The 12,252-nt window shown below is 59.1% G+C and overlaps 1 protein-coding gene across 12 annotated transcripts in view; it reads left to right on the top strand.

The window, feature by feature from the left end:
- Positions 1 to 12,252, top strand: part of TRPM2 (transient receptor potential cation channel subfamily M member 2) — a 48,538-nt gene that overhangs the window by 14,457 nt on the left and 21,829 nt on the right. For all 12 annotated transcript variants that reach the window (XM_045036515.1, XM_019839301.3, XM_011285792.4 and 9 more), the window contains exons 7-14: positions 561 to 622; positions 1,685 to 1,885; positions 3,832 to 3,934; positions 7,254 to 7,375; positions 7,556 to 7,909; positions 10,201 to 10,338; positions 11,673 to 11,802; positions 11,990 to 12,135. In XM_045036515.1, coding sequence (XP_044892450.1) covers positions 561 to 622; positions 1,685 to 1,885; positions 3,832 to 3,934; positions 7,254 to 7,375; positions 7,556 to 7,909; positions 10,201 to 10,338; positions 11,673 to 11,802; positions 11,990 to 12,135 — 1,256 coding nt within the window. The remainder of the gene's footprint in view (positions 1 to 560; positions 623 to 1,684; positions 1,886 to 3,831; positions 3,935 to 7,253; positions 7,376 to 7,555; positions 7,910 to 10,200; positions 10,339 to 11,672; positions 11,803 to 11,989; positions 12,136 to 12,252) is intronic.

The following is a 12,252-nucleotide window of genomic DNA, read 5'->3' as shown; positions in this document are numbered from 1 at the left end:
GCTGTGTCCCAGAGAGCCTAGGTGGGGGTGTGGGGCTGGAGACACCAAGGCGGCACGTGGGGGGACGTTTGTTGCCCCGGAGAGATTTCTGAAGTCTTTGCAGGTGCCCTGGCTGCCGGGACGGATGGGGGGGCTCAGGGCGAGGGCTGAGCGACGGGACAGAGGATGGAGGTCCCGACGCTGTGCTCCCCTGCCATGTGTGTGGTGTCTAAAGCCCACCCGCTTGGCGTGTGCAGATTTGAGGCTCCACGAAAGGCATGCCGAGGAAAGCAGGCTGGTCGGGGTGACCTCCGAGGCAGACAGCCCTGCCTTCGCCTGCACCCCCAGAAAGGGAACAGAAGTAGAAGGTGGACGAGCTATCTCAGGGCTCGAATTTGCTCTCATTATGTACAACAGGCAGATCGTCCACTGACGGCCGAGCGTCAGCCTTTGAAAACCACTCCGTACCAACTGCCCGTCTCCATCGATGCCTCTGGAGCTGGCGGGAGGTGGGCAAGAGGGCCCCAGGGGGAGGGTCTGGGCCCCCGCATCCCTAATTCGGGGTTCATGCTTCGTCCTAGGAGTGGCCATCAAGATCCCCATAGTCTGTGTGGTGCTGGAGGGGGGACCTGGCACACTGCACGTGAGTACCGGCCTGTGGGGTGGGGATCTGAGGTGCAACCCTGCCGCGGGGGGCGCTCTGGCCCAGAGCCCCGTGACTGGCACCCCAGCGGGGTCGTTGGCAAGGGGGAGGGGCAAGGAGAAAGAGTGGTGACTGTGGGTGGGAAGGCAGCCTTCGAGGAGGTGCCCTGCTGCGGGGTGGGGGGACACTGGCTCCGGGCCTGGGTGGCTGACCAGTAGGAGGGGCCGCAGGGGGCCCGCACAGCACCTTCTTGCAGGACCCCAGGGTGGCCACTCTGCACAGTTCTTGAAGTGCCGGCCCTTGGGCACCCCAGCCCCATGGGACTAGCAGCTGGACGTAAAGCACGTTCCTTGCTTGTTTTAACACATTCTGCTTGATGGAGGAAGGCTGACCGCAGGGACACATGATGCTCTTACAGCCTGCAGGTTTGGGGCAGGAGCAAGGACGTTGCATTTATGGGACTGGAGGAAATGTGTGTTCATGCTTAGGAATGGCAGGAGAGCTCCCCCATTTCAGACCCAGTCCCCGGGGGACAGGAATGCATCTGGTCCCCTGTCCCCTCCCCACGCGGGGTTCTCTGCATGGAGGCCCCGCTCCCTCACGCCCAGAGCACGGTGCCTGCTCATGTGGAGGGTGTCCTTCCCGCGGGGGTCCCGAGTCCCTTCCTGAAGTTGACCTCGTGCCGGGTGTCCAGGGGTCTCCTCGTGTGGCCCCGGCCTCACCCTGGGCCTTAACGAGGGAGCGGAACCGCAAGCCGGCAGCACGGTCCCCCGGGGATGGCTCCCTCACCCACACGCCCGTGGGCTGAGACGCCGGAGGGCTCCCGTTCTGGTGGCCACGGTCCACCTGAGCAATAGGCCTGAAGGAGCTGGTCTGGCGGGTGGACGCCCCTGTGTCAGGATTAGCGCCTTTCGCCCCCGGCAGCGGAGGCTGCCAGACTCAGTGTTTTCGCTTCATTTCTCAGTAGCCCTGTAGCCTTGACACTGAGATGCCCGTGGTTCAGGGGTCAGAGCGGGGCGGGCACTCGGGCCCCGGGGCTCACCGTGGGCCCCTGCGTTTCAGACCATCTATAACGCCATCACCAACGGCACCCCCTGCGTGGTGGTGGAGGGCTCGGGCCGCGTGGCCGACGTCATCGCCCAGGTGGCCGGCCTGCCCATATCTGAGGTCACCATCTCCCGGATCCAGCAGAAGCTGAGTGTGTTCTTCCAGGAGGTGTTTGAGACCCTCACTGAGAGCAGGATTGCGGAATGGACCAAGAAGGTAGGCACACAGGCACCTGCTGGCTCCCAGACGCCCTTAGCCTGGAATCAGGACCAGGGCCTAGAAACAGAGACCCCGCGGGCCTGGAGCGCGCATGGATGTGATCTTGGAGGAGCGGGGGGCTTTGTGCCAGGCGGGGGCCCAGGGTGGACGGAAAGCCCTCAACTGAGGCAGCACGTTGTCCCACCCAGGGGGAGGGCATGTCTTGAACCTCTGTCCCCAGAACTGCAGGCTGGACTGGGGAACGGACGGGACTGACAGCACAGCTGTTTGGGAGCGAGGACTGCCTGGGTCGGGGGGCAGGAGGCGGCTGTTGAGCCCAGCGCAGGGCAGAGGGGTAGAGGGCGAGCTTCAGGCGGCGCGGGGGCTGCCGGGTGACGGCCACGGGATCTGGCGCAGCCTCCAAGCCTGGTGAGCCCCAGGCCGCCCGGGCAGATTAATGGGGGCGTTTGAGCCCTGGCAAGGCAGGGGGGCAGGGGGACCGTGAGGCCACAGGGGCCTGAGCGCGGCTCCTGGGGGCCATGGGGTGTCTGCGCGCCCCTCAGCCGGAGGCGTCGGCAGGCGTGAGCCCATCCTGAGGATTCGCAGCTCCGGTGAGCGTTCCAGGGGACCCCAGCCCCGGTCTCCGGGGTGTTTGGGAGACCCAGTCCCCGGGGGCAGGCTGGTTATACTGCCTGGAAGCAGGGAGCCTCAGGTCATCAGGACATCCTCGTGAGGACCGGGCATGGCCCTCATTTCAGGTGTCGCCCTTTGGTTCTGGGGTAATTTTAGGTCCGTAGAATGGTTGCAAAGGTAGTAGAGCGCTTCTGGCCAACCGTTACCCAGCCCGTCCCGAGGGTCACATCCCGCAGAGCTGCGGTCAGAACTGAGAGACGAGCCAAAGCTCGCACTGTTGCTTTTGACGTTGGTCTGCTAATGTCCTTTCTCCGTCCCGGGATCCAAATCAGACTCTACCACATTGCGTTTAGCCTTTTCCCTTTCATTATGCGCCCCCCTCCTTCCTCCTTCCTCCTTCCTCCTTCCTTCCCCTCCCCCTCCTTCCTTCCTCCCTACTTCCTTCTTTCCCTCCTTCCTTCCTTCCTTCCTTCCTTCCTTCCTTCCTTCCTTCCTTTCCTTTCTTCCTCCCTCCCTCCTTCCTCCTTCCTTCCCCTCCCCCTCCTTCCTTCCTCCCTCCCTCCCTCCTTCTTCCTTCCTTCCTTCCTTCCCTCCCCTCCCCCTCCTTCCTTCCTCCCTCCCTCCCTCCTCTCTCCCTCCCTCCCTCCTCCCTTTCCTCCTCCTTCCTTCATTCCTCCTTCCTCCCTCCCTCCCTCCCTTCCTTCTTTCTTCCTTCCCCTCCCCCTCCTTCCTTCCTCCCTCCCTCCTCCTTCCTTCCTTCCTTCCTTCCTTCCTTCCTTCCTTCCCTCCCCTCCCCCTCCTTCCTCCCTCCCTCCCTCCCTCCCTCCCTCCCTCCCTTCCTTCCTTCTTTCTTCCTTCCCCTCCCCCTCCCTCCCTCTCTTCCTTCCTTCCTTCCTTCCTTCCTTCCTTCCTTCCTTCCTTCCTCCTTCCTTCCTAAGCCTGACGCTATTTAGCCAGGCACCAGATTTCAAGGATTTTCTAGAACGTCACCACAAACATTGGAAGAGAGACTGGGGGCTCTGGGGGTGGGCGGGCAGGCAAGTTGAAGAAGCGGGGGAGGAGTCTCAAGTTCAGCGGTGTCGGGCGTTCTGCAGACAGTCTCGTGGCGGGCGGAAGCCCTTACACTTGGGTGTGTTTCCTCCCGGCAGACCTCTCGCACACGTGGTGTATTTGGTCCTTACACGTCTTCGTCTTCACCGTGGGGAGGCGAGGTGGTGGCCTCGTGCCAGGGCGCTGGCTGTGTGTCCGGGGCCTCGATTCTGCGGGCTCCCCTCGAGGAGGCGGGGGGCCGCTCGTCACCCCAAACCTCACCTGGGCTGTGTCGGTTGCAGATCCAAGACATTGTGCGGAGGCGGCAGCTGCTGACCATCTTCCGGGAAGGCAAGGATGGCCAGCAGGACGTGGACGTGGCCATCCTGCAGGCCTTGCTGAAAGGTGGGGGTCGGGCAAGGTGGGGCGGAGGGAGAAGCGGAGGGGAGGTGCCCGGGGCCCCGAGCTTGGAGGCACCAAAAGACCCACCCCTGAGTCAGAGGCACCGGTCAGAGGGCAGCCGGGGGTGGGCCACGTCGGGGCCCAGGTCACAGCCCCGCCAGGCAGGTGGAGGCCCGCAGCCGGGGCTGGGGGTTCGGGCTCCTTTCTCCGACTTACCTTCCTCAGCGGAGCCCGAGTGCAGCCGCACGAGTGGTCCCTCCGTGGCATCGCAGCCGCCCATACAGTGTCGGGGAAGGAAGAAGGCTTTGGGAGGCCTGCTGCTGACCTCCGTGCTTGCTCATGTGCCGGCGCTCCCACGGCCCCTCCTGGGCGATAGAGCTCCTGCGGCGGCCGCCCCTGGGCCAGCCCCTGGCCTGCCCTCCGCCCCACACTCCCCTCTCCCTCCGATTCTGGGGGACGGCAGGTGCCCCGCCCCTCCCGCTGTGGACGGCGTCCCGACGCCAGGAAGCCGTCGTGCTGGCTCCTCACCCCCGAGGGACGCGGCCCAGGCGGAGCAGGGCGGCAGGAAGCTTTGCCAGGAGAGGGGGGCAAACCTGGGCTTGTTCCGTGGCCTCCTCCTGACAGAAGGACTCGGGATGGCACGTAAAACCTCACGGAGCCAGTGAGACGGTTGAAACCTGGACCGGGGCTCTCATTTGAAGACCCCCGTCCGGGGAGACAGAAGAACCGGGAAGAGCCGGTTGAATAGACTCAGAGCAACTGTGCAGGAGCTGGGATGCCACCGTGGCCCGTGCGGCCCCCGCCACCAAGGACCCCGAAGGCCGGGAAGCCGCTGTGAAGATCCGCGTGACCACAGGGGTTCGACAGTGTCCGCTCGTGGCACTCGACCCTCCTGTTCACAGACGGGGCAGTGAGAGCGTCTGTCCCCTCCTTGCCTTCTTCCGTGAAGGGACCACGGAGCAGGAAGAGAGAATGCCAGGCTGCCACGTCCGGGAGGTGGTGACGAGGGGCCTCGGGCCCTGAGCGGGGGCATCCCTGCACAGCGCCGGGGCGGGGTGGGGAAGGACCCCTGCTCACGGCCAGGACGGAGCCCAGCGCCTGTTCTCCGAGTTCAAGAGCAAGTGAAGATAATGCTGTGAATCGTGGTTTCTCCTGGGTGCGGGGGGAGCTGAGCGGGGAGGCCGTGCAGGCCTCTGGGCTGTGGGAATGTTTCATTTCTCGTTCGTGGCGGTGGTTACACAGGTGTGGCCGTCGGCCAAAAGTCACGGTGCCTCCCACGTGTGCCGGGGGCAGGGCAGGTCCTGGGGGAGAACGAGGGCATATTTATTTCTGGAAGCCAACACAGTGTAATTGGTTGTTAAGGGGAGAGGCGGTGGGCCTCTGGGAGAAAGTGGCTCTCTCTTTATTACGTGTGTAATATATGAAAACAATAGAAATGCGTATATGGTTTTTCAATAACAATCCCCTTTAAAGATTTGTTTATTTATTTTGAGAGAGAGACAGAGAGGGAGGGAGAGAGAGGGAGCGAGCAGCAGGGGCAGAGAGAAAAGGAGAGAGAGAGAATCCCAAGCAGGCTCTGTGCTGTCAGCGCAGAGCCTGATGGGGCTTCAACTCGTGAACCGCGAGATCATGACCTGAGCCAAAACCAAGAGTCGGATGCTTAACCGACTGAGCCACCCGGGCACCCCAGTGACACCCCCGTTTAAAAATCAACTTTATCGAGGTTATGGTTTAAAGAAGGTGACGTCCCCCATCCTGGGTTTACTGCCGGATGCATCTGAGCGGGTGCGTACCCTGCATACCGATACAATCCAGATACAGGACAGCTCCCCCCACCCCCAAGAGCTCCCTCGTGCTTCTGTGTGCCTTGGGCAACCATCTGTCTGCTTTCTGTCCTTGGAGACGGTTTTGCCTGTGCTAGAAACTCACAGAAATGGAATCATACACTCGGTGTTCTTTTGTGTCTTGCGTCGGCTCAGAGCAGCACGTTTGAGATTCTTCCGCGTGGGCGTGTGTCAGAGCTCTGTTCCTTTCTACCGCTGAGTGTTATTTCACTGCGCGAAGGTTAGGGTTAGCTCGCTTCTCCACCCGCCTGTCTCTGGACCCGAAGGCCGCCTCTGGTGTGGGGCTCCGATAAAAGCTGCAGTTTGTTCCCGTTTCTCTTGGGTCCGCATCTCGGGGAGTGGAATTATGGTTCTCTGTGGCACGGGCACGTTTATAAGAAACCGCCCAGCTGTTTTCCAACAAGATGGCACCGCCTTCCCTCGTTGCCAGCCGTGGACGTGGGCTCTAGCTTTTCTGTGTCTTCACCGGTGCTTGACAGGGTCAGTGTTTTAAACTGAAGCCGTCCTAGTGGGTGTGAAGTGACAGCTCGGGGTGGTTTGGATCTGCGTCTCTCTGATGGCCCGTGACACGATGCGTCTCTTCCTGGGCTTGTTGGCCGCGACTTAGCATCCGGGGGACGTGCCTTTCAGATCGTCCGTCCGTGTTTGTTTGGTGGTTTGTCTTCTCAGTTTCGAGTTGCAGGAGCTCTTGAAATACTCTGATACGAATCCTTTGTTAGAGAGATGCCCCGGGGAGTTTTTCTCTTGGTTCCTGGCTCGCCTTCCGAGTTCCTTCAAGTTGTCTTTGACGAGCAGAAGGCTTACATTTTACTGGAGTTTCATCTGTCCGTTTTGTCCTGTCTGGTCCGTGTCCTTCGCACCCCAGGAAATCTTTAGCTGCTCTGTGGCTGCAGATCTTGTCTCGTGTTTCGCCGTGGAAAGTCTGCAGGCACCGCCTTTACGTGTAGGTGTCTGGGGCACATCTCAGCTTGGGTCTTGTGTGTGGTGTCAGGCGAGGGTCCAAGTTCCCTTTTCACTTCCCCAAATAGCAGCCCATGCTTTAAGGTGTGAAACCCGCCAGGGAGAGCAGGAAGCAGTTGGGAAAGCCGCTGTAGAGCCTGGGTGGGGCGGTGGTTCTGCAGTCAAGGTGAGAAAGGAAACTGACGGCATATGCAGTGGTGACTTCCGAGGGTTCGTGCGAACACGCCTGCCTTTCAGACACCCGTGTCTTCTGTAAGCGCTGGGGCCAAGGGGCTTGACCAGGAGGTGGGGGCGGGGACGAGCCAGAGTGAGGCCGAAACCCGGAGATTCCCCGATTCCAGCACTGAAAGGAAACGTGCTTTTCACAAAGGTGTGTGCGTGGGGGGGATTCCGCCACTGGGCACACGGAGACACCGCGGTTGGTGACAAATCCCTCCCTGTGTGACATTATCAGATGGCAGGGAAGTGGCTCTGAGACCCAGACGGAAGCCTCCTGACACGAGTGCTCTTACCTGCAGCCTCTCGGAGCCATGACCACTTTGGCCACGAGAACTGGGACCACCAGCTGAAGTTAGCGGTGGCGTGGAACCGCGTGGACATCGCCCGGAGCGAGATCTTCACCGATGAGCGGCAGTGGAAGGTAGGGCTCCTGGGCTGCCCCGTGGAGGGCCTCGTTGGCCCCCGGGAGCAAGGCCAGGCCCCGAAGGGGGGCCTCTGCCCGACCCCAGCCCTTCCCCCGGTGGAGACAACGGCAGTCCCGTCTCCAGCGGCCTCGCCATCAGGGTGTGCGAGGCCTGCCCCCCACGGTGCTCTCTCTCAGCCTTCAGAGCTGCACCCCGTGATGACGGCCGCCCTCATCTCCAACAAGCCCGAATTCGTGAAGCTCTTCCTGGAGAACGGGGTGCGGCTGAAGGAGTTCGTCACGTGGGACACCCTGCTCTACCTGTACCAGAACCTGGACCCCTCCTGCCTGTTCCACAGCAAGCTTCAGAAGGTGCTGGCCGAGGAGCCGGAGCGGCCGGTCTGCGCGCCCCCCGCCCCCCGGGTGCAGATGCACCACGTGGCTCAGGTGCTCCGGGAGCTGCTGGGGGACTTCACGCAGCCGCTGTACCCCCGGCCCCGGACCGGCGACCGGCCGCGGCTCCTGCTTCCCGTGCCGAACATCAAGCTAAACGTGCGTGCTGGTGACGTGGCCCCAGCCCCACTTGGCCCGTGTGCTGGGCCGCTGCTATGTCCTTAGGGCTTCTTTTTAAAAGAAATTGTCCTTTATTTTTTTGGGAAAGAAATATGCTCCATTGTAGTCTGCCAGGGCCCCCATAAAAAAATACCACAGACCGGGCAGCTTAAACAATAGATATTTAGTCCCTCACGGTCTGGAGGCTGAAGTCTGGGCTCGAGGCATCGCGGGGCCGGTTTCTAGGGGGGCCTCTCTTTCTGGCTTGAGGACAGCCGCCTTCCTGCCACGTCCTCACGTGGTCTTCGCTCGGCGTGCAGGCAGAGAGATACGGAGAGCAACGGGGTCCCTTCCCCTTCTTACAAGGACACAGGTCCCATCAGATCAGGGCCACAACCTATGACCTCATTCAACCTTAATCACCTCCAAATACAGTCACTTTAGGAGCTGGGGCTTCAATGTATGAACTTTGGGGACATGTTTTCATCCATTATTCTCCCTTTCTAAAAATTTCAGACAGTACAAAAGGTAATGCAGGGAAAATGATCTCCTTCGTGCCTTGTACCCCCCCGTCCTGGCCACCAGGTGAAATTGGATTTTCATGTGGTCAGGTCAGCAAGATTCCGCCACATCGCTGTGAGGTGCCCAGCATGTGCACTGCCACACAGGAGCGCGGGAGAGATTGTTTTCTAGTGTCCGTCCGTGTTTGATGGGAATCTTGACTCATCTCGGTGTTAAGTGGGAGCCTGGCTTCTGAATTTATGTTAGCAAGTATCTGTCTCCCAGTTCTTTAAGCTTTTTAATGTTTCTTTTTGAGAGAGAGAGAGAGAGTGCTTGAGCTGGGGAGGGGCAGAGGGAGAGGGGGACAGAGGATCTGAAGCAGGCTCCAGGCTCGGAGCTGTCAGCATGGAGCCCGACGCAGGCCTCAAACCCATACACCGTGAGAGCATTACTTGAGCCAAAGTCAGACACTTAACCAACTGAGCCACCCAGACGCTCTGCTACCAAAACATTGTTAATCCTATTTTGATCTCAACTTGATTTCATTGTAACATGTGTTTACTATGATACTGGATTATGTTGCTGATATTTTCATGGTTTTTGCATCAGAATGTTTGAAGCTTTGATTGTGGTTTTATTTTGGGGGCTGTCTTTGTCAGGTTCTAGTATCAGCTTGATGTTGTCCTTGTGGAAACCATTGGGAAATCTTCCTCGTTTCTTTGCTCTGGAACAGTTTATGTGGCTGGAACTCCCTGTTCTTACAGATCAGCAGGCTCTCCTAGGAGTCCGTCAGGGCTCAGTGCCTTTTTCGGTAGTAGCTCTGAGGATTTTCTCAGTTTCTTTTCTGATAATTGATCTGTTGAGCTTTTCTATGTGTTCTAAGATTAGATTTGGGTTTTCCTCTTCTGCTAGAAAATTACCCGCTTCCTTGAGTTTTCAAATTCATCCATCGTCCCAGGTAGGCTATGCCTGACTCTGGAGAAAGACGTGGCTGTGGCTTGGTTTTGTATATTCACAGTTCTGCATTTCTTAATTCCAGCGTATTTAACATGCCCTTTAAGAAGGTCAAAATTGGAAGCTACAGTTAACTGTGTCTACAACTTAATTTGTCGATTAGGTTTTTAAAAATATAAAGATAAGCTTTTAGGAAATGTACAAAATGACTTGAAGAAAGTGGAATTTTGTGCTTGAAGTGGGAAGTTGTTCTCACCTCTGGAAATTATTTCCAGACCATCTGAGTAGGTGTTTACTTACTGATCAGCCAGGAAGCTGGATTCCCATGTGACTGTGTAAATTGAGTGTGTCTGGGGGCAAGGGGCCCTCCTGCTCACAAGTAATCCTTGTCTGTTCAGCAACAGTTCCTTGTTGATCTTCTCTGCAGGCGACACTGTAGGTTCCCTTGAGGAGCTCACTGCCACGAATCTATAACAGACTCTGTGTTGGAAGTTTACCTCACAGAAAAAGGCTGGATGCCATCAGCTAAGATGAAGGAGACTAGAGGTGCCTGGTGTGTAACATGAGGCTACAATTGTTGGCAAAGGAGTTAGCTGGGTGTTCCACTTTCTGAGTGTTTCCACATGTCTCCAGAGTGATGGTCTTAAAACTCCAGTGTACATGAGATTGATCTAAAGTGTTGCTGAAGATGCAGGTTGTAGGGCTCACCCTCCAGGAACAGTGGTTCCAGAAAGGTGTGGAGCTGGGCTCAGGACCTGCATGCTCAGTAGGCACACCCAGGGATGCTGAAGCTAGTGGGGACCTAGGAGAGGTTCTGAATGTCCACTGCTCACCAGGTGCAGGGAGTGAGTCTCCGGTCCCTGTACAAGCGTTCACCAGGCCACGTGGCCTTCACCATGGACCCAGTCCGTGATCTTCTCATTTGGGCCATCATCCAGAACCGTCGGGAACTGGCAGAAATCATCTGGGCACAGGTAACCAGACCTGTTTCTCAGCACACACGGCTACATGTGGACTAGTGACGGGGCTTCAGCCAGGGAGTGAGGCCAGAAAGCCAGTGCCGACAGCAGGTGGAGGAGCACGTGGCCTTGGAGGGAGGGCGGTGGGCATCCATGACCCCAGAAGAGACCCAGGGTGCCCAGTGGTGGAGAACAGAGAATTTGGCTCAGGCAAGGAAAGAATTTTAAGAAGCTGTGCTGCCCCCTGCCGTTCTGTCCAGGGGCTGAGCTCAGGGGGCACACACAGCTGGGAGGAGCCGCCCTCCATGGCCCACACAGGGGGATTCCGGTGGGTCGGCACCTGTGCTGTGGCTGTCCTGTTCATTAGACAGTCTGTAGGCAAGTTACATCCCTGGAGGTGCTACATCTCTTTCCACTGACCGTTAGGGGTCTCAACAGAGACAGTCTGGTACTTAGATGGGGGAAGAGCCCCTTTCTGAGCCACCTGAGAACATCGGTCAGCAGCTCCCTTGCGACTGGGTCCGTGGGCAGCTTGGTGGTCGTGACGGAGGACATGCCAGGTGGGGGCTGAAGCCAAGTGTTGTGGACCCAAGTCTCTCACATGTGGTTCTCCTTTACTTCAAGCAGATTCTCTTCTTAAAACAAAGTGTCATTTTTTCTCAGAGAGGTCCCCTACCTCTCAGTGTTGGCCTTTCCAAATTGTTGTTGTGGAACTGGTCCCCTCCCCAGTGACACCAGCAGAGTAGCATAGGTGGCTTCCTACCTGGTCTGTGGTTCTGGGGGTTTTGCCCTCTCCCAAAGTGTGTGGTGGGTCCGTGGTGGAGCTGGGCCTGACCGTGGCCTCAGGTGTGCTCTGTGGGGCAAAGTGGATGGGAGGCCCAGAGATTTCCAGGCTCTGCCACCGGCCCCTCGTCCTGGGCCAGTGCTGCCTTCTGACCAGGCAGTGCTTTGAGAGCTTTCCTTGAGATTTTCTTAACATCCCTGGTGCCGCGGAGGCAGGGCGCCCAGAGCCTTGAGAGGTCTTGGGTAGACCTGGTCCCATTTCTGCCCTTCAGCCCCATGCCGGGGGTTGACCAGATGCCCAGGGAGCGCTGAGATTCATGCCTGCATCGGGTCCGTGCTCTGGGTGGGCGAGCAGACCGCTCCCACTGGCCAGTGCGGGAGCCCGGGCCACCAGCTAAGGCTCACCTCTAGATCTGGGGTGACCCAAGTGATACAGACAGGAGCACAAGTAATCAGCTAGTGGCCCATGTGTCGCGGGGCCTCTGTTCTCATCACCCCTGGGCAGCGTGTCTGGGGTTCCCGGGCTGGACCACCCAGGTTCTCACTGTGGCCTCCCTGGTGCCCAGAGCCAGGACTGCATTGCCGCGGCCTTGGCCTGCAGCAAGATCCTGAAGGAGCTGTCTAAGGAGGAGGAGGACACGGACAGCTTGGAGGAGATGCTGGCGCTCGCTGACGAGTATGAACACAGAGCCATCGGTGAGTCCACAGGTGGCGGCCTTGGACCACGGCTCCCCTCCTCACATGTCACCCCAGGATCCTCGTCCCCGGCCTCTGCCCCCAGTTCTGTCCAGACCATCTCATCGGCTGGGGCTGCTCCCTGACGGTGTGCCCCGGCATCAGGGACTAGGACCCTGCTGCCATGACACGATCTTCCTCGTCCCAGGGGTGTTCACCGAGTGCCACAGGAAGGATGAGGACCGAGCTCAGAAGCTGCTCACCCGTGTGTCGGAGGCCTGGGGCAAGACCACCTGCCTGCAGCTAGCCCTGGAGGCCAAGGACATGAAGTTCGTGTCTCACGGAGGCGTCCAGGTGACGTGCTGCAGGCTTGCTTCCGGGAGGAGCTGTCCGTGGTGCTGCCGGTGCGGGTGCAGCCCCCGCTCACACAGAGGCACATGGGTCCCTGTGCTGCGGGGACCTGGGGACAGG

Source organism: Felis catus, chromosome C2, assembly GCF_018350175.1.
Source record: "Felis catus isolate Fca126 chromosome C2, F.catus_Fca126_mat1.0, whole genome shotgun sequence".
NCBI lineage: Eukaryota > Metazoa > Chordata > Mammalia > Carnivora > Felidae > Felis > Felis catus.
The sequence above is the reverse complement of the archived record's forward strand: the minus strand, read 5'-3'. Positions and strand labels throughout refer to the sequence as shown.